This window comes from Lagopus leucura, unplaced genomic scaffold (genome assembly GCF_019238085.1).
Source record: "Lagopus leucura isolate 7727_CA_CO unplaced genomic scaffold, USGS_WTPT01 Super-Scaffold_100026, whole genome shotgun sequence".
NCBI classification, from domain to species: domain Eukaryota; kingdom Metazoa; phylum Chordata; class Aves; order Galliformes; family Phasianidae; genus Lagopus; species Lagopus leucura.
Genome location: NW_024962277.1, coordinates 5,072,064 through 5,093,717, shown reverse-complemented (window position 1 = coordinate 5,093,717; position 21,654 = coordinate 5,072,064). Strand labels below are relative to the sequence as shown.

General features: G+C 42.9%; 1 protein-coding gene across 10 annotated transcripts in view; it reads right to left on the bottom strand.

The window, feature by feature from the left end:
* WNK2 (WNK lysine deficient protein kinase 2) overlaps nucleotides 1–21,654 on the bottom strand; it is a 105,541-nt gene continuing 83,887 nt past the window's right edge. For 4 of the 10 annotated variants that reach the window (XM_042880099.1, XM_042880103.1, XM_042880101.1 and 1 more), the window contains 4 exons: nucleotides 21,405–21,503; nucleotides 16,491–16,535; nucleotides 14,810–15,063; nucleotides 6,783–8,334 (listed from right to left, as the gene is read on the bottom strand). In XM_042880099.1, coding sequence (XP_042736033.1) covers nucleotides 7,987–8,334; nucleotides 14,810–15,063; nucleotides 16,491–16,535; nucleotides 21,405–21,503 — 746 coding nt within the window. In that variant the 3' untranslated portion in view covers nucleotides 6,783–7,986. Of the gene's footprint in view, nucleotides 1,225–6,162; nucleotides 6,378–6,765; nucleotides 8,335–14,809; nucleotides 15,064–16,490; nucleotides 16,536–21,404; nucleotides 21,504–21,654 lie in introns of those variants that run through there. The other 6 variants (XM_042880100.1, XM_042880102.1, XM_042880105.1 and 3 more) reach the window with 6 other exon arrangements.

Sequence of the window (21,654 nt, the reverse complement as noted above, 5' to 3'; positions counted from 1 at the left end):
GGCATCAAAATAAGATTTATTATTTAGAACTGAGAGCTGGAAGAGACAAACATGGCAGATAACAACAAAACAATATGCCAGGCTCCGGATGCGAGAAGGGATGATACGGAAAGGCTCGTGGGCAACTAGAAATTCGTATTTCTCCAGTACCAGAAGCAGAGTGAACAGAACATGGGCTCTGACCCTGCTGAGGGGAAGCCACTGAACTCTGAGTGCATGGCAGTGGGTTGGAAGAGCTTGGGGCCAGAATGCAACAGCGAAAGCAGCACTCCTGCTCCTTGGGGACTGCACTAAAAGCCACTGCTCTACAAAAAAAAAAGTTGAGTAGTCCTTTGTAATAAATGATTACTCATGAGATTATTGCTACAAACGGCTCTGTACATCGCCCCAGCCCAGCAGACAGCTGAAGCCTATTGTGAGTGAATCAAGGAAAAGAAATCTCCCACCACCATAATTTTTGCTTGTTGAAGGCACTTGAAAGTCTTTTAAAAATTGCTCCAATTACTGACTCGTCTGCAGAAGGATTTCAGGCTTACATTTAAATTAGAAGTGACTTGAGAACTGTATTTAACTGTGGCAAGAAAATGCGGCCAGTCTCAAAGAAAAAGAAAGAGCTAAAAAAAAAGGAAACGACAAGTACAGAGTTACTCTCCAGTGAAGTCTCTGCAGGTTTCTTTACTTGATTTAACCAGATTTTAAGTATTCTCTTTACAAAAGAACAGCTCTGACTGCGAGAAATTCAAATGGACTTGGAACTTATCTTTTTTTTTTTTAGTGGAACCTGAATACATGTGCCTAGCTTATTTTTTTGGATAATCTCTTTAATTACAATTAACTGCATGAAACAAAAAGCATTTGAAAGAATGCCTCCTCCTCCTCCTCCCTCTTCTCCAGAAACTGCTCACAGGAACCTGGCTCACAACAGAAGGGAACGATTTGGAACAAAGTCCTTTTCCCCCAAAATAATTTTCCTTTATTTTTTTTTTTTCTTTTTTTTTTTTTTGCATAACATTTTTGTATTTCCAACTATAAATAAAAAAGGAAAATGATTAGAAAGAAGTTACAAAATTGTGTAGAATGGACCAGAACGGCACAGAATTTCTCACACACGACAAATCATTTCCCATCTTCCTCTTCCTCCTCTTTAGCTGCAGCAGGACCTGGCGCTTGGCACCGGAGCTGCGGGGGCCACGTGTCAGTCGCTGGCGATCGCATTTTCAGAATCTAAAAGACAAAATGGCCACGTGAGATCACAGACCGCAGCGTGCCGAAGGCGCTTCCACGAGAGCCAGTGCAGGCTCTGCACGAGAACAGAACCCGAAATCCTCAGAGAGCATCACGTGTGCCGTACTGAGAACGTGGCAGCATAAACATTCCTAAAGCCCTTTGTCAGAGCCCAGAGCCTGCTGCAGCAGAACCAGAGCACCTCACCCATTCCTTCAGAGCAAGGCACCCCTCTGGGGGCAGGAGGCTACGCAGCATCCGGGGCTCACGATGGACTTGGAAGGGAACGTACTGAGCACCAGGTGGGAGAAAGCAGCAGCTCAGGGCCAGCGCACGGCCTGCTGCTGTGCACCCACTGCACCATGTCATCACCAGCGTCCTTCACTCTACATCCCAGCAACATGCACACTGGTTATTGGGTCTGCAAGCACATACATTTTTATACAGCATAAAGCTTGCTAGATTCTTCCAGAAAAAAACGCAGTGAGTACTTCAGGGCAGAAGGGAATACATGGGACATGGGGGAAAGGATGCTGTGCAAACAGTCTGTGTTTGGCATAGCTCCTGGGGGATTCCCTGTTTTGGGCTTTGCTCTCATTAACTGCAGCCCCAGTTTTCTCCCTCCCATCTTTCTTGCTCTGCCTGTTCATAGGAAGAATTGCTTTAAAGGAAGCAAAGCTGTCTTGGTTGCCATCCTTCGACAAGCTTCTGCTCAACATCGGTTCTGCACGTTCACCTGAAACCACCACAGTTCTCAGTAATGCCCACTAATAACAACTAGTATCGGGCACAGGAGAAATGAAATGAGCCAAAATTTATGATCTCCAGGTAACAGGGAAAAACCTTAAGGTAGCAATGGGACATATCCCATACACATATACAGCAGGTCAGCCATCAAGCCAGAATGAGAGCGAGCTCCGCAGTTTCCTGCCTCTTGATAGAAACTCTCACAGATACTCAGCCCATGTCCCAGTGGACAACTTCTTAGCTTCTTATTCTGAAGGCAGCCTGAGCTTTTGGCCAAAAACTGAACTGCCCTCTCCACAGCACTGAAGACATCACTGAATTCAGTTACACACAACATTTCCTGTGTTGGAGAAAAGGATGGGAAAAACTGCGCCTTGTGTCTTGTAGCTGCTGACCAGAGGGTAGGAAACAAACACTAAGAAACGTTGTTAGGTGCTCTATATCTGGTTTGATAAACAAAAACTGAATGCTGAAGAAGTTTCTAACTTATTTACAAAGTAACTCAAAAATCCCCACCAAACTACAACACAGAAATAAATACTTTTTATAGGCCTTCAGAGGGAAAAGAAAGTTCTACCTTTTCCTTCTGCCTTGTAGGAAGGTTGTCAATGGGCAGCTGCAGCAGTGCGCTGAACGTATGCTGCGCATCCATTCGGGGCGCGACACTGAAGTGTAAACTGAGTGCTCCTTCCTCCACAGACTTCAAAAAAAAACCTCTACAGACAAGAATTCCATCCATTCACAAGAATTCCACCATTACAGCACATCCCTAATCACACCAGGCCTTATTTTGTACATGGCTTCTCCACACTTAGCAAGAAAAATCTAAAGTTTAGTAAGTCTGTGTATATAAAAGTGAAGGCTTGAATTATGCACCCTCTAGACTTCTCATGGGAGAGTTACTTCAGGGGGGAAGCTTTACAGTCAAATATAGATCCAAGCATATGTAACAGCAATCCTGATAGCAGGCTATCACTTTGGATGGAAAAAAAATATAACAGAACGGACTGCACACTTTACAACAAGAAGTTGCTGCCTTCTGGAATGAGCCTTCCAGATGAATCAGTCACAGGTACTCTATTTAGTGACACAGCTAACATCAGCACCACAGTACGTCCAAGTCCCTTTGAGCAAGAAATTCTTTCAAAATGCAAATTTGTAACCTGACAGCTCCTAAAATCTCTTTTATTACGGTGCACTTCTGCAACTTATCTGCATTAGTAACAGATCACAGAGCCAGGGCCGGCACAACGCCTTCCTGCTGCACACACAGGAAAAACAGACCTTAGGAAAAAGCAAGTCCTGCTCAGGCAAACCTCACCAGCTCGTCAGCCACAACACGGTCTGCATGTGCTCAACAGTTAGTTTCAGCAATATAGACAGGAAGATAATTGCATTTACCAGGCTCATTCAAGAGAAGTGCAGCAATCAGCACAGCAGTCAGCCTGCACAAATACCCAGCTGAATCTCCGCTCACATCTGCACTGGTACAGATGCATAAGCAAAAGTCAACCCCATAGAAACACACGCACACAAAAAGAAAAAACGGACAAAAAATAACCCGTACTCAATTCAATAAATACCCATGTCAAGAGATCACATGTGATTATGTTTTTGCCATTTTATAAATTCAATCCTATAGCAAGAGAGTCACCCATCCATGACAATGGGACTCAACTTGTGATAGTCTCTCATTCTGTGGCCTCTGCAGAGATCTCAGAGATTCAGCAGGCACACCTCTGCAGCACAGCCATCGTTTCCCACAAACATCACCACAAATCAGGGATTGAGAGAGGAACCAGAACACAAAAAATTTCACAAAGGAATTAAACGGTCACAAACTACTGCATCTCCAAGCCAACACTGTCAACCACATTACTGAAATTCAGGCGGGGGTCCTCACAGCAATGCAGAAAATGAAGCAGGTTTTTGCCATATTATCTAACTTCTGAGATGCCAACCTTGCTCAAAAGTCATGACATCTTTGCCATTTTTCAGGCAGGACGAGGAAAGCAATGCTGAGGTCAAGTAATTTCAGAATGAAGACTTCTATTCAAAACTCTCCAGGTCTGACTTTCAAAGAATGAAGAAGGATGCATTTACCACTCAAGCAGTGCCCATATCAAACTCATGCTTATTGAACAAAGCCAATATGAACACTCTGAACGCTAAGTCTATAGGGAAAATCTCACTGTTCTCTGAACTGAAAGCACTGCACTAGGAAAACCACAAAAACACTTCAAGGGAAAAAGCAGCTACTGAAAAAGCCAAGTTAACTTCACGAATGACACAAAGGTATTAGTGACTTTCTTCCCCAAATATCAAATGGCAAAACCCGCATCTTGATTAAGAAGTTCATTTCAGAAATACTGGCATTTAGCACTACTGCCTCTTTCCAAAGAGGAATCAATTTGCAGGAGCGCACAGACTGCCACGCTTGGCCGGACAACCAGCCCGTTCAGTTCAACAGCCCGTTTTTGATAACCATCAATGTCAAATATCTCAGAGAAAAATGAAAGAAGCTGTGCCAGACAGTGATGGAAGAGGGGTAGGTGTAAAGTAACACCTGAGTAATATTAACTCTAAGTTACAGAATGAGACCACGGTTACACAGGGCAAGTTTTCACATCAGCTGTTGAACACATGGGCCAGGGAGGCTGAGCCGGGGTGAACAACGAACCTTGAAGGGTGCAGGATCCCCTCCCATGCTGCCCTGCAATGATGCACTCTCGACATCAGACCAGTCGCACTCCCTTTCCTTACTACCAGGTGTGTGACTCAGCAGCAGGAAGTCCTCTTTCAATATCTTGTCCCTCCACCAATGCTGCAGCACCAGCCCTGTGGTGCCTCCTGCTCCAGGCTAAGGCTGGATGACAGGGCTCAGCACAAGTTGGTTAAATCCAGCAAAACGCACAGATCACTGGGAGCCAGCCCTGCTGCCTGAGCAGCACCGATGCTGGCTGTGCAAACACCTTTTGCTTTCCGAAGGCTTCGTATAAAGCACGGGCACATAGCTAACAGTCAAGTACTTGCCCACTGGTCCTATTTAAGTGGACTTCTTAGGAACATAGCTCAGTTTTTAAGAAACAAAAACTGTTTCTTAAAAGACAAGAAAGACATCCAATGACCAGCAGCTCCCTGGAGCAGGGCATTCTCTTTTTCCAAAGGTGCAGGCAAAGCACCTTTGCTCACATTTTTCTCAAGAAGTTGCCCAATTTGTTCCATCCCAAGTCATTTGCTTAATTGCTATCAAGGCCCAAAGCTCCTTTCAGCATGATCAGGGACAACAAAACATAGCTGGAAGTTCACAGCCTAAAGAACTGAAGCCAAGATGGCTATCACAAAATTCAAGTCATGAACACTGAAATGAAAGCATCAACCTCTGGCCCCACCGCCAGCTAAAAGCAGCCCACTTAGGAAAGCAGGCACTAAAATTCTGAAAGCTTCATTTTAAAAGTGAAAGTGAACACGGTTAGCTCTGGACCAAACCTGGCACCAGGCAGCCCCACGAGCTCCCACAGCTTTGGCCATGCTTGGGAGGAAGGCTCTGATGACCAGCAGCACAGGGCTGGCACCTGACACGCACGCAGCACCCACAGCAGAACTGCACGTCAGATGTGCAGAAGCACAGAAGCAGAAGTACCAGACCTCTCCCTGCACAGCCCTTCCTCATTTCTACTGCAGCCTACACCGACATCAGTGACTGCCAAGAGTGTGCAAGCAGCACAAACTCGTACTGGGGCCAAGTATCTTCGATGCCCTCCCTCACATTTAAATTATGCCAGGCTCATGCTAATGGGGCTTCCCTGGTACTGGCAGTGTGGGATGTGCACGGTCCAAACGCCTCATTTACCACCTACCCAACTGCAGTATTGCTGGCAGTACGAATGAGATGCTAAAGATACCATCTCCTAAAATAACCCATTTAATGTTCTGGCCCGGCCTGCTTTGCAGCAGCAGAGCACCAGAAACGCTGCAGCAGCAGCGAGGTTCTGTGGGGTGGCACTACAGCTCTTCTGGAGCACCACTGCACGTCTACAGCTGCAAGAGATGGGATGCAGCCCTGGGCAGGCACCGAGGAGCAGTGGAGGCACGGCATCTAATCCTTCGCACAGAAGGCTGGAAAACAGGCGCAGTTACCTGGGAGAGCGGGGAATGGACACGCTTCTGTTTTCAGAAAAACACTGGGTTTTTCACACAGTTTTCAAGCACAAAATGTTTATTTTTTCTTCTTTTTAATCTATACAATTTCTTGGGGCTTTTAGTGCCGCTGACTCTGTCAGTGTACAAGGGATGGACTATACAACAGGCAATAGCGACAAACTGTAGGATTCAGTGCAAGCCGAAGGAAAACTGGTGTGAGAACATATTTTCCATGTTTGCTCATGAAGCATACAGACATGAATCTAAAAAACCCAAACAAATTAAAGATACATGTTACAGAGAACAGAAATCTCTTACTACAGTAAGTATTTTGCCCAGGCAGAAGACTCTGCATAATTGTCTATAAAACTCAATTCTAACTGAATTGATGGAATAATATATTCAAAGGGTACAAACAAAATAATTTAGACAGAATAATGCTCGAAGTACAATAGAACTATACAATTCACAGCTCGGCAGCACAAGACATCTCTGCCTGTCAGACAGTAAAGAATGTCATTGCAGTAGAGATACAGAGCAAGGCGCCTTCAGATTTGGCCGCTCGTTTGGCTCCCTGTGCCTGTAGGGATGGCCCTTAGTGCCGTCCATAGAAGTGGAACTTACCATCAGCAAATCAGTGTCAGTGGTTACCTTGTGCCTTTAGACTGAGAGGTGCAGATGCAGACTCTAAGCACAGTAAAAGAGGCAAAAAGCAACCCGCAAACAGGAGAGAGGTGTCCGAGCCGCCTACGGTGCAAACTTGATTAAAAAAAACAGAAAAGAAAAAGGAAAAAAGATTCAAATGAAAGGTGGTGAGATTCCAAAGCTGAAGCATTCATTGCTCACAGAGGAAAAAAGAAAAATAATAGCTTCACATTTTTATTCCATTTCAATGTGAATTCTGTTAGCACTTGAGTGGCAAAGCACGTTCTTAGCCTCTGTTTTGGAACTGAAGGCAGAGCACATGTGTGTACTTACATGGCTCCGACAGCGACCTGCGGACGTGCTCCTGCAACCCAGATTTCCATCAGGCTTCTCACTTAGGATCACGCATAGATTTGTAATTTAACTAAATTATAAAAGCCCGGCAGGGAAAGAAAATGTAATCCAATTGGCTACTGTGGTCTGGAAGAAAGCAGAACTCGTGCGTCTGCTACAGCAGCGGCTGCAACCTGCAGCGGCTTTAGCAAAGGCTATAAGGAATGGATTGCACTGCCCGAAGCTATTATCTGTTCTTATACACAGCTCACTAGGATCACTCTGTCAATGCTCCTATTTGCAAATGTGCATTTCACTACTCCTTGTACAAACACAATAAATTTCCATCAGTATCTCAAACAAACTTCACCTCACTTTTTTTTTTTTTAAAGCCTCGGAAATGAAAATTCAACACATCAGTTAAAATTAAAGCATTTACAGCAGAATGAAACTGATGACGAGCTTCGACTGTAAACCTTCAGTATCTTTGCAAAGAAAAAGAACTTTACTCACAAGCAAATCATAAATAAAATACACCTTTCAAATATTTTTACATCTCTTTCCAGCTGGAACTGAAAAGCTGATATTCAAGGCACTGTACTCCTGCAGGTTAGTACAATTTCTAGTCATCGATTCAAGTACATCAACTTCAAGGCTTGCAAGTGTAAAACATCAGAACACAACATAATAAAGTGTCTTCAGCAATGACATATATGCAGATATTGCCGTAACAAACAAACGACCTGTTGCGAAACCCATCACAGTGATTGCTGGATGCGGTGTATGGCTGTGTAGGCTGGCAGGCCCGCTGCGGACCCGCGCCTCTCTGACACATATGGCATCTACAGATGGACACGAGGTCGCTATCACCGTCACCTATCAGAGCCCGCTGAGCTATGTCAGTCTCACACGTGGGCCGGGCGGGTCGGCCGCGGGCTGCTGCAGTGGCACAGGGTACATCTGCAAGCAAGCTTTGCCGAGAGCTGAGAAATGAGCAACGCTCTGCCCTCCTACCAGCCCTGGCCGTGCTGCCGGCCCCGACCACTGCACTCCGTAAAGCGGCGTAGGGAAAACTCCTCCGTACTGACAAAGAGGCATCGCATAGGGTGTTACTGTGCCAGAAGGGGTAGTACCTGGCATAGGCACTGGCATGGATGGCGAAACTCCAGGAGTTAGCGCAGACATGGGACAAGACACTGGAACAATGCACCTTTTCCCCAATCCTGTTCTGACTGAATTAACCTACAAAAAGAAAAATAAAAAAGCATGGCTATTAAGTGTCTATCTTCCCACCCGTGGGATGCAGGGGCGGCATGCACAGGAGGACAGCCCAGCTCTTGGCCTCCTCACACCTCTTACTTGTATTCTTTTTTGGAAATTAATAGCAAAGGTTGACACAGGGAAGGATGTCTCAGTATAATCTTACTGTTTAAGGAATCAGGAAACATTACTGGGCAGGTAAGAATGTAATGCCGCAGAATCCCTGGAAAAGCTTTAACGTGCAAAGTAATCCCCCTGTTGTCCCTCAGCGCTACTGCATCTTGCGTGCAGAAGTAAATAAATAAAGCCAAATGCAGAATGAAACCAAATCTCACTGTACTTCTTACAGCCCTTCAAACCTTTAGCACATTATTGCTGTAGAAAGCTGTTCATGCTGGGCCGTTCGCCCAAGCACAACCAAGGGCAGCAAAGAAGGGAAGACTTTGTGTAGAGGTTCACTACCCAGCACTGGGGCTGTGGGATCAAGTCAGGTAAACCAGAAGGACTCAGCAGGAGCTGACCCTGCCCAGGGGCTGCTGGAGCCAGTCCTGCTATTTTGCTGAGATTCAATTAGCATTCACTTCAATTACTCTGTTTTTGCATGCTAAGCTCAGAGAAAGAGCTCTGTCTTCCTAAACATGAAGATGGCAGGGGCACCCGAATTACACGCTTCATAATGCACAATGCCACAGAAACAATAATTATACAAAACGCTGCCTGGTCTCAATCTGGATGAGATTTACAGTACTTCTTTGCTTTTTAAATTTCACATAATTTGCAACTCCCTGCCATGGGTCTCATCAAGCCAGCACCTATTCACGACACAAGAAAAAACAATACTCTCACTTTGGGAGTGTCCCATTAATACCAAAAATATTTCACATCAAACAACAGAATTAGCACAAAGGTGAAAATTAAGAGGAAACGAATATATGTATAGAAGCGAGTGGAATGCTTACTCTAGATTCTGGTTTTAGTCTCTCAGTTAAAAATAAAAATGACAATGGCACTCTGATGCACTGCTCTGGGGTGCTCACCTGTGCTCCAGAGCAAATTTTAGAAGCACACAAACATCCAGTGCCTTCCACTGCTTTTCTAATTTCTGATCTGAAACGTGAATGCGATGGCAAACGTCAAAGTAAGAAATAGCTACTTTGGTACAATGAATTTAAAATCATTCATCCATAAAGATTCACCAAAACTAACAGCAGAGAGCAAAGACCAACAAACGGAGCGACTGAGGACGTGCACATTTATACAACATGACGACTTCTGACGGCTGTTCTTAGAGCCACGCTTGGCATCCTCAGAGTGATGGTTTTCATCTTGCTAGATGGTTGTGAGTGAAGTGGCTGGCCAAGAACGCCGGTAGAGGTACCGAGCTTATATAGGGAGTCTCTTCTAAAAGCAAGGGACTTATCAAGCAGCACTGAAAATGCAAGATGACGTTTTAGCATGTTTAAAACTTATACAACTGAAAAAAGCCTTCTTTTCAGATCTTTTCAAATGCTGAGTAATCTACTTCTTTACCCGATTTATGCTGCATTACCGTTCCTTGCTCAGCTAATCAACTCAGTAAAGCAGTGGCTATATTTAAGGCCACGCATGTCAGTCAGGAATAAATGCCATCGTGTTGCAAACCCAAGCGTTCCACGTACACATTGAAACCTGTTTGTATGATGACAAAGGCACGTTCACAATGTAAGGTTGCACCCTCCACCTTGCGGCACACTTTGAACAAGCAAACCCATGCTGTGAGCAACAAAGACAGCCAGCCCATGACTCCCCCTGTACTGCAGCCCCTTAAACAAACTCATTTTTCAAACCACAATCTTTGGACAACCAACAAATCAACATCGACGGAGGCTGAAACCCTTCCTCCTGCACACAAAAATTGACTGGAATATTGAGATAAGCAAGCAGTGGTACAGTCCTCAAAACAGAACTGGATTGCCCAGCTGTAGCAAAGCCACAGAGGCTGCAAGGCACCTTGCTGACAAAATTTGTAATGAAGTTATCTTGGGAACTGAAAGCAAGGGGCACAAGATCTGAATCCCATACCAACTCAAAGAGCCCATGTTTAGAGCACGCTGAAAACAGATGTAAAAACAGCCTGCGCTCATACAGGACCAGTGGCTTCTGCTTGTTTGTTTTTAATCCTCTAGTTCTCCAGCTGGTTCTTATCCCTCCTTTTTCAGTGTACCAAAAGTTAAGAGGTGTTACTGAAGATTTGTGTTTCTGTTCTTCAAGCTTCCAGAAAGCTGCTCTGACATTCAGAGCAAGCAGGCAGCATTGATCAGCTTCAATCAAGCACAGATGCATCGTATTTGTAGCATTCTTTCAACCCAACGGACGTGGAAGACACAGCCAAAGGTGTTAACAGTCCTGTTCCATTCTCACACCTGCAGCTATCTCCACAGTGCCCGCTTCCCAGGCAGGCGGCTCATTAAAATGAGGATGCACTAAGTGCAAACAGATGTGCAGTGATTACTAATAGTGCCTACACCACCACACACGTCAGCAGCTGGCACGGACTGCCACGTCCCACAGATACAGCCATGTCACAGACTCAGAGCATGTTTACAGCTTTTCTTTTTTGGTAATAATTTTTCTTTAATGTCCATGCAGTCGTGTAATGGTACAAAGGGACAAAACACATTTGCTACACTCCTCGTTCCCAGACATCTTCACACAACACCTGTAGCCACACAATATCCAGTGCTTTTTACACAGAAAGCAGCTCACAGTCCTAGATATAATCCCTGTGGTGGTAACTACAATTACTTGTAAGAAAGGATCACTGCATAACGCCTTCAACATGGATAAGCATGAGGGAAATCGCTATTTTCAGGCAGATTGACTTAATTCTGCCTACTGTCTCCTACTCCCCTTTCACATTACTGACAGTAAGAATCCCTGCATATTTCCACGTTTAAATAAAACCTCTGAAAAGGAACATTTCATTGCTCTAGTAACGAAACTGGAAGCCTCAAGGTTTCCCCACAAGCTTCTAATATGCATTAATGGAGATTTGCAGCCAAACAAACTGGCTTTTTTTTTTTTTTCCCTGATGGAATTGCCGCTTTCACAGAAACAAAGCAGAATTTCAAGTCCACCTTTGCACCCAAATTATTGCTTCCTATACCTGTGACAATAAAAAGGAAGAGAATAAAACCCCTAAGTCTTTAGGCAGCTTATTGAATACCTAACTTCAAGATTTCTCTTCTGTGCTTTCAACCTTAAAAGCAGCCTTTATTTAATTTAAAAAGACACTGATAACACATTGTATTCACACACCAAGCAGATTTGCTGCTGCTGGCTAGAAGCATCTTAGAATAATAGAATCCTTAGGGTTAAAAAAGATCTCTAAGGTCATCAAAAGTCCAACTGTTAAGCCATCACCAACACGTCCACTGAAAGGGCATCTTGAAAGGAGGTGGGGGGAAAATAAATACCTGTTTTCAGGGTGAAAGAGAAGACTTGAAATGAGCCAAACTAGCTTATACATAAATAGCAATCTACAAACAGCAAGAGAGTATTAAAATAATAATACCCTTAGCAATGACTTATTGCAATTTTATTTGTGGGAAAAAATGGACACAAAGAAGAGAGCCATCTGGTTTGATGTCTTTGTCATACCTTGTATGGACTGCACCCCAGGAGGATGCTCACTGGCTGTGTGGAAGAGCTCAACAGCTCCTACTCCTGCCTAAAAACTCTTCAAGGAGACACTTTCCAATCCCATAACCTCCAAAGGAATTCAGAAATGCCTACATTTCCAATTATTACAATGGGCCAATGTTAGCTTCTCTCACAACAAAATACTTGGTTGGACTATGAGACAGCTGGCCCTACCACTTTCCTGCTGGTTTGTTCCAATGTTTCATCATTGGCTCTATCAAAGATAAAAAGAATGATAAGCATCACCATGCTTCCAATCTATCTAGCTTTTATTTCCAACATAAAACCTTATTAAAAATTTCTCTGATGAGCTGGGAATCTGTTTAGTGCTCCTTAGTTCTTTTATTGCAAAGGTAATCTTGCATTTAATCAAAAAAGACAAGAAGATGGTGTTAACAGATGGTCTGAAGAAGTACAGCATGAGCTTTATATGCTCCCCGTTAGAAAGCTGTTTTTTTTCAGTCCTTTGTGATTTCTTGAGTGCTTTTTGTCTAATACCATTTTGAAGAGTGGATTCCATACTGATTTATTGCAAGTACAACATCTCCCCATATAACTCCAAGAACTGGTGTCACTGGGTCACTCTCCTGGCTGCCCAGGCTAAGTATCCTCTCTGCTTCCTCCCTCTCCTCCTGGCTGTTTTTCCTCCCAGCATCATGAAGCATTATTCTTCCTTCACTTCAGATCCCCTTTAAGGTGAATCTGAAAAGGTACTCAACTTCTACAGCAGCCCTCACACAGCTTTAAAAGGCTCCTTCATCACATTTGTGGGCCTGCTTTCTGCTTCCTATGGCCCAGGAGGCTGGGTGGATGCAGCACAGTGGCAGCTCCTGCTCCCGGCACAGGGAACGCAATTCAGCAGTGCTGGTCAATATTGGAAGGCTTGAAGTAGCCCGCGGCATGCTGTGCCACTCCTGCGTCCAAAACACCCTAACAACAACCCTAAAACAGGAGCCATCCACATTTACATGCCTTCTGCAGCCCACATCCCCACTAGGACTGGTGCATGAAGTCACCTGCCACCAGCTGGCACAGAGCTCTCAGTCCCCAGCTATGAGTGTTCCAAGCACCAAGTGACAATGTGAAGAAGTGCAGGGAATCCCAACCTTTCTATCTTCTTAGTCAATGATCCAAGTTACTTCAGCCTTGGTAAATCCTTGGAACAGACATATTCTAAAAAAACAAACCCTCTAAAACCCAGCATGTTAAGACAGCACATGGCAGAAGGTAAAATTAATCTTAAATTGATGTTTACATCATTAAGATAAGAAGACTCCCCCACATCTCTTTTCCAGAGTTGCAAGCAGGCAGAGCACCCCCACCAGATCCTTCCAGCTACCACAGGAGCCTCACAGAAAAGACAACGAGATGTGAAAAGCACATCAAAAAGACTAAGAGACAACAAAGGAACAGAGCTTGTGCCCTCACCATGGCTTCCTAGAGCATCTCCAGAGACCTTCTATTTGTGTTTACTGCACCTTCATGACTTGTTTTCTGAGAACTAACAGGGTCTTGACGTCACTTCTACTCCAGAACACGTTTATGCTGTTTAAACAATCACTGTGGAAAGGGATTATTTACTCTCCAGCTTTTGTTCATTAATGGCCACTATGAATCGATACAAAACTGCTTAATAAGCTCACACAAGTGCTTTTCCCTGTGAAGTCAGTGATCTACAGAGACCAGCAGGTACAAAAACAGACACATCAGCAAGTTCCTGCTTCAGCAGGTCCCACCTGAACAGTGACTGAGCTGCCACTGCTGCATCCAAGCCTTCTGCCTCCTACATGCCAAAAAAGCAATCGTTTTCTACCCAGGTCCAGTTATCTTGTTTTTAAGGGATTACCACGGAGTCCTTCACTAGTTTTACTCCTGCAATTTCTTTGCCTTTAAAATTAATGTTTTCCTCTATTTGGCTCAATTTCCGCTCTTCAAAAAAAAAAAAAAAAAAAAAAAAGAATCCAGCAAAAATAATTAGTTGAGGAACCATCAGTTTGTGAGAATGAGAAAGGGATCTGGAAAACCAGACCAGGGTGGGAGAGAATTCTGAACTGGGATTCTGGCTGTGTCCTCAACACTGTCATGCAGTCACACAAACAAGCACTGAACGCTGACACAGACACAGACACACACCATGGTACTGTTTGCCTGCTACGGAAAATAAGAGAGGACAAATGGGGCACCACTGAGTCTGGCTTCGTTGCAGTTCACTTCCACGGAATTCCTGAGATGGTATTTCCATGAGGCAAAGGGCCTTACAGATGCACAAGATTAGTACTGCACAGTGCAGGATATCAAGCAAGGGTCAGAACAACACTGAGCAGTGCCCTGTCTTGGCGCAGTACCTGCAATGCTTGTGCTAAGATAAAAGCTTGCTGCCAACAGGCCACTAGGCCACTAGCCCAGCCACTGCCTGCCTGAGGAAGATTCATGTTAAACATCAAAAAGCAGAAAATGTTAGCAATAATAAAAACTTAAGTCAACGTATGGTTAGTGGTATTAAGTATTGCTGCATGTTACTGCTAATGAGCAGTCTGCAATTTAAAAATATATATTTTAAAGTATATATATTGCGGCCCGTATAGCTCCCAAAATTATTCCAAAAGACAATTTAAAAAAACCAACAAAACTGTTTTAGTACTTAATGAAAAGAGTTGGACATTTGTACGAAGCAGCTATCTGAAGTAATTTAGTTTACGTCCTCCTCCAAATCTGGGTTCTGCAAAGGCTGTCAGACACATAGCAAAAGGAACGTTCTTCAAGGAGCGCCACTTACTCCACATGTCTCATTCTGTGTTTGCATGGGATTTGCCTTCGGCTCCATGTCCTGCCTTTTTTGGTTCTGCTTCAGTTGGTTTAAAGAAGGTTTTGCCTGTGCAGCTCCAACAGTTTTGCTTGTCCACTGGTCAACCAGCTTGTGAAGATCATCGGTGAACGTTCCCTTCTTGTTGTTACTGTTGTTGGCCTGAACCTGCAGAGTTGATTGCGGAAGGGGCTCAGGACACGTTACAAGACTGTTTGTAGAGGATCCTGGAAAATCACACACAAAGAAAGTTGACAATGGCGTCTCCATTTCACCACTTATCTGCTCACATAGCTTCCCACACACTGCAATTCAAACAGTGGCTTTCCTGACTTTGCCCTCCCCCTCCTTTCTACAGAACACCTTTGCTTAAAGAAATGGTCCAAGTCCACTGGTCCAAATGCGTTCAGATTATGTCTCATTGTATTACCTGCCCAGAACTTCTCTCAGCTGAAATTCACGACCAAGAGAGAAGGACTAAATGCACAGAGGCACCCCTAGTGCCACCGACACTGCCAGGCTTGCAAAGTCTCTCCATAGAAGACTGCCATGGGTATGTTACTTGCTGCAGCTTCATGCGTTTTAAAAATGTATTTTATTTGCATAAGTGTTCTGCCCTCCTGGAAAAATTTAATTAGCACACAGGTTAAGAGTACAGTTGGCCTCAATGTCTCAAAGGCTCCAGGACCCACAGGCTCCCTCTGCCATCTTGACATTTTGGGAGAAAAAAAACATTATGTGAAGAAGAAAAAGGAGAAAGGAGGCCATAAGTGGGCATGTGAGTTTCTGACACAGAGATAGAGAACTTCTGGGACAGATGAAGGCGGATGGGAAGAGCACTAACAGAAACTGAATTTTATAGGCTTGTATGTCTCTAGGAAGAGATCTGTCCTATTTATCTGTTGGTAACTACAGGTCTGACACAGCAAGACCGGCAGAAAACTGGAAGAAAGTTTCTACAAACAGATTTACTGTATCTAAATATTTTAAATAAGACCATCTCTCCAAGCAAAAAGTTCATGGAACTGCAGTAAAATTGTTACAGAAGCAAACACAAATATTCAGTTTTCCATTTTCTGCTAATGAGCTACCAGTCAATGAAACTGAATAAACTAAGTATTCCTACGGTCATATAAAATACATTAATAGCCTTTAAACGATCATGCATTCAACCTGCAACACAACTTGTAAGTGAACACTGCTCATTTCCTTTTCCTTTTCTCGGGGGAAAGGGACCAGTGAGAAAATAAGTACTTGGACAGGAAAGCTCTTCAATTAGTGCTACATTTCATGCATCTCCACAGGAACAAGAGAGTTTTAAGCTATAAATTCCTCCAGCAAAAAACTGCAGTCATATAAAAGTGTGCATTTAAGGGAAACAAACACACACTCCAGTTTTCTGGCAGCATGCGTGCACAGTCTCACACACAAAGAATACCACGACTGTCTTGCAGCATGCGTAGATCCCAAACATCACAGCACATGCATTATTAGGAAAGTATCACAACTTAGATAGTCTAATTTCATACCAGTATAAGTGCATCAGCTCTATTCATTAAACAACTAGCTTTTAGTAAAAAGAAAAAAGAAAACTCAAAGAAAAAGCATCCCATGCCATGAAGGAAATACTGAGAAACAAAAATGGGATAGTTACTACTACTGTGATCTTTGCCTAGACATAGTCGTTTCAAGGTGGACCCTACAAGGTAAAACAATACAAGACATACAGAATTAGGTAAGACTGAACATAACAAATCTGACGGACAAGCTTCTGTACTTTTAAGCAATCAGAGAGTAGTTATTATGCAAGAAAGGACAGACAAAGTCAGCAGTTCAGGTGAGTAAAGGAAGTCTAAGTAACTGGACAGCTCAAACCTTTATTAATGTGCAGCCATTCAGAAGCTTTGAGAGGTACAATAGCATGCCAAAAGCAAGGTCCCATGACTTAAAGATGCATTTTTTTGTTTGTTTCAAATTGCCTTGGCTTCCTAATAGGAGATTTTGATTCCTATTTATGCAGGAAATGATGTCAATTCAGTTTGTGATAGGAGGCCAAAAATGCTTTCAGGAACAAGTAACGCTAGTCTGGCTGCAAAGACAAACTGTACAATAACCCTGAAACATCCCGTTTTACAAGTCCAAAAAGATACATTGTTCTGCAGGTCTGAGGCCAATTTTCTCAATTATTTATTAGCATGATTTGTGTCTAAATGTGAGATTCTGAACGTTAATTAAAAATGAGTTTCCCTTCATCTCGTCCAAGTGCAGAAAAACAATCCAGCAGAGTAGCTGAGTTCTCATTTAACCAAACTACGTGTTTTTTCATTATTATCTTGTTAGAGCCTTCATTATTTTACATATTCTGTTGGACAGTTATCTACAGTGCCAGATGTGTATAGAGAACCCTATTTGACAGTTAGGTCTCGCCAGACATTGGCACCATTTCCATTAGAGTGCCAAATTTCCTGAAAGGTATTTTGGACTTGATAAGAAGAATATCGTTATGGTATGGGAGGAGATGAACATCTGATATGGGGCATGGTGAGTTTATCGTGAAGAAGCACTTGAACACATGAGTAAAATCAAAAGGCTGGGCAGAAAGCAAGATACAGAATGTATGTGCTTTTCTTTATGCTAAACTGGTGCCACTGTTTAATTTTACTGTGCCAGAAATGCAGCTTTAAACTCAGAGATTGCAGGTCCAGGTTGACATGGGCTCTGAATGAGTCTTCAAAGGAGAAAGGAGAGACATCACTCAGAGACTGGAGAAGAGAAAATAAAGAAGAGAGGGAGGAAAAAAGGGAGAAGAAATGTTTGTGTTCTGATATGGGTGGCATGAGGAGGAAAAGAACGATTGGTTTGAAAGAATTTTTTGTTATTTCCTATAGCTTAATGAAGTTTATATTTCAGGAAAATCAGAAGGACATGACTACAGTAATGTCTTATGCAAGCATGACCAAAAGCTTAGTTTCTCAACTCAAAGCTTAGATGAAAAGTACAAGTCACAGTCACAACTGAACATCGTGTTGCATTTTTTTGGTAATTTTTTTCTCTTTTCCCTCATATATTTTACAACACCTATCTTTTAAAGTTAGCTAGCAACCCCCATTACAGCAACATCGGCGGTAGTAATATAATAATATAATGTTAATTTCTTAACTATCCTGCAGCATTCTGCATGTAGCAATAGGTAGAAGTTGGCACAGTCTGTATGCAAATGAAAAATGCCTGCAAAAACTAAAAGCAGGCAGCTGACTTCAGTACGTGCTCAAATGCATGTTAAAATGTTTAATCACCAGCCCCACTGCTTCCTGAGCACCAAGCCACGAGCTCTGTGCACCCCAGGTGCCAATGCAAACCTTCTGCTCCAAAACATTTGGGAAGTGACAGCACTGATTCTAGACATGCACAAGGTACCCACGCTAAGGGAGCCTGCTTTAAGACAAGTACTACAAAAAGGTGAATCACCAAGAAGAGCTGTTTCTTTCAACTGCATCACTGCAGCGCTGCCTGGGAGAGGGGAACATTACCTAGCAGGGACTGACGAAGACCAGCTAAGATTTGATTTAAATTCAAATTCAATTAAAAGTGTGCTTGGTAAACCTAATTCACCAGATTAATTGTATTACTTCCACAATAAAGGTGTTTAATAGCTGGAAAAGAAAAGGAGATGAACCCTAATTAATTGAGATTTAATCTCTGACTGTAAAAGTTAAGCTAAGTTAAGCTTTATTTCCAATTCCAGAGGTAACATCTGAAAAATTAAGAAGCTATTGTATCTTTCAGGACAGAAAAAAATCCACCGTCCCGTATTTGTGCTGTGACGGCTGTCAAAAAACATGAAAGCTAAAACAAAATTGAAATGGCAGTCAGTTGTTAGACCATTTCCATAATCCCATTCACATACAATATATTAATTACTACAGACCTGACGAGAATAGCTTTGCATGAGATTACAAGTCTTAGCCAAGTGGAGCTTTTGAAAATCCCACTCACAGTCAGTGCAAACTCCTCTCTCTAAGACGCCCTTGCAATTTAACCCATGGGAAAAGGTTGGGCTAAAATTATGCTGGAGACCATCAAAAATACTTTACTCCATGAAAAGCTGAAGAAAAAAGCAGTACTGGACAAGGGGACAGACCAGACAGCAGTTCTGGGAGAACCTGAAAGCGTTCAACCTTGGTGGGCTTTGTAGCCAGGCACAACTGTCTTTAAAGCATCTGAGCACTACTTCACGGAAGCATGATGCTAATTTACTAATACAATACATCTGAGCTCCCCTCCCCAGAGTGCTGTTATTCCTCAGTCAAATGTGTAGATGTAGAACATTCCTGAAAATGCAGCAACTCCTCCCAGCAACTCCTAAATAACAAAACAGCGTTGATTTGTGGGACGGATCCAGCTGAACTGCCAGCTCTCACAGAACTACCTGCACCCAAGGGTTACAGATCAGGCCCACATGCGCTTGCTCCCCGTGTTTCAAACCCACTCTTGGTGCTCTCCTGCATGCAGAGGTGCTCACACAGAGCACATGCAGGAGCTGCTGCAAACCCTCACGTCTCCTTTGCACTGGGCAGCCCACATTCCTGACAGAGAAGAAGGGCCACGAGCCAGCTGGCCCTCTCCTTGCCATCATGGTCACTTTGCACTGTTCCCTGAGGCCCATGGCTGCTCTGGACACCCACTAGATGGAACCACCAGACACGTCTGCGGGCTCTGGCCACACAGCCCAGCTTCCTCACAGGTCCCCAGTTCGGTTCTGCTATGACTCACAAATGGGGGAGTGCAAATCTCTGAACACTTTGCCCAAAGAAACTGAGAAGAGAACATATGGGCTGAGAATAGAAAACCAATTTGTTGTGCTGCTGATTACTTAAAGTATTGGGAAGCTTCATAATTGGAAGAATTCACCTCAGTTTCATTCACAATATCCATGCACCCAAACTTCTTTAATACACTGTTTGTGAACTGCCACCTCCCAGAGCTTTTGTATCCTCCTAAACAGTGGTTTTGTGAAAGTAAATGAAACCACTTTGAGATTTATATGTGCAGGAGAAGAAACTACTACATCCGTTATAATACCAGATGGCCAAAATCACATACTGAGATTTCCCTCAGGTACTCAGAAAAACCTTGAGGGCAAAACTGTTATTAAAAACTGGTACGAAAATAAAAGCAGTGTGCTAAGCAGTAAACATCAGTTTACAGAACCTGAATGCTTGGATTTTAGGACCTCAAACAAAATCAAGATTATTCTTAAAAGTATTGTTTATTTGTAACATTAGGGGGAGTGTTTTGAAGTGGTCTTGTGCCTTTGACCTATACCACGTGGGTAATGATGAGCAACATTGCACTGCAATGGGAGACTTGGTATCAATGCAAACAAACAGTGGGTTAACCAAACATTTTCTCCTGAACATTATCAGCCTTCCTAATTTTATATTTAAGTGGCCTATAGTACCTGGTCAGCCCAACATATCTTTATTGTACAAGCAAAATCTGTTTGCCTAAAGGGCAGCAAATACTGCTAGGTAAAAAGGTTTGCACTTTTTAATTAAATAGCTTGATATCATTTGGTTGAATCGCCAATTACTTTAGAAGTTGTACAGATAAGGTATAAATAATAGGTGCACAATTATCTGAATTGAGAAATACTGGATCCTAACAATCCATTTCAGAGTATCATTTAATAATCTGATACTGCTTTTTACTGATTTCTGCTTTGATGAACTGCTAATTGACTTCATCTCAGAGGTCACATAAGGTCATAAGAAAATAAACTGAGCGCAGTGCTTCAGCCAGATCAGTTTACACACAAAGTCGATGGCACTCTCCTTTGGAGTAACCGGATCTTCCCGCCACTGAGGTGTACATGAGAATTGCTCACTTAAACTGATTGAAGGGAATGCACGGGGAAAAGCCCACCTAGAAAAGACATTTTGAAAGAACTAGCTGGAGCACTATCGTCTCAGCATTTCCACATGCAAAGAGCGGGGGAAAAATTAAAGAAAATAGAGTGGATATAAACAGTACTGTAGATCGTGTTAATACAGCCCTTGTATGGAAGTTATACCCTTCAGTGACCTTCTAGTATTGTATCAGCTTGCTACATGCATGTCTTCATAGTCCAAACATGTGTGAAAGAGACCATTCGTCTACAGAAGGATGGATTTCTTTTTGTTGTCGCTGGAACCGGGACAGCAGACATGTATATTTGCCACATTGCAAATAAAAAAATTACTTCAACATAAATCACATAAAGTACAAAAGCTTTGATAAGTCCAGGATAAAATTTACCATTAGGCTATATCATAAATGATGAGATCTTCCACACATGCTTTTGGTGCCCAGGCATGAGCCAAAAGCAGTGCAAAAAAAGCTTTCATATGAAAAATTAATATAAATAAGATGTGTTTGTGATGATTACTTAAAAGAAAGATAAAGAAAGATAAGATGGCTCAGAAAAAGGGGCATCCTGCCAAACATATTAGAGATATAAAACATGAGATTGGAAAAAGGGGTAAAAGAAAGATGGACTGTGATAAAATACAAAAGAACAAATACAAACAGATGGACAAAGACACAGGTCCACTGAGGAATCTGGTACGAGGTTTGCTACTAGATTTATAGGTCACTCTCTCAGACGTTTGGTGGAAAACCGTCCAGCCTGTAAATGAATATAAAGGGAAGAAAACAAAGACACTTATAAAGTACAAGTAGCTGTGATCAGATGTCCTATACCATCAGTCAAATCAGCTTTGTTAGTTAAACATCCACATCTCCATTTTAACTTTGCCAAAGAGGATTAAGTTAATTGA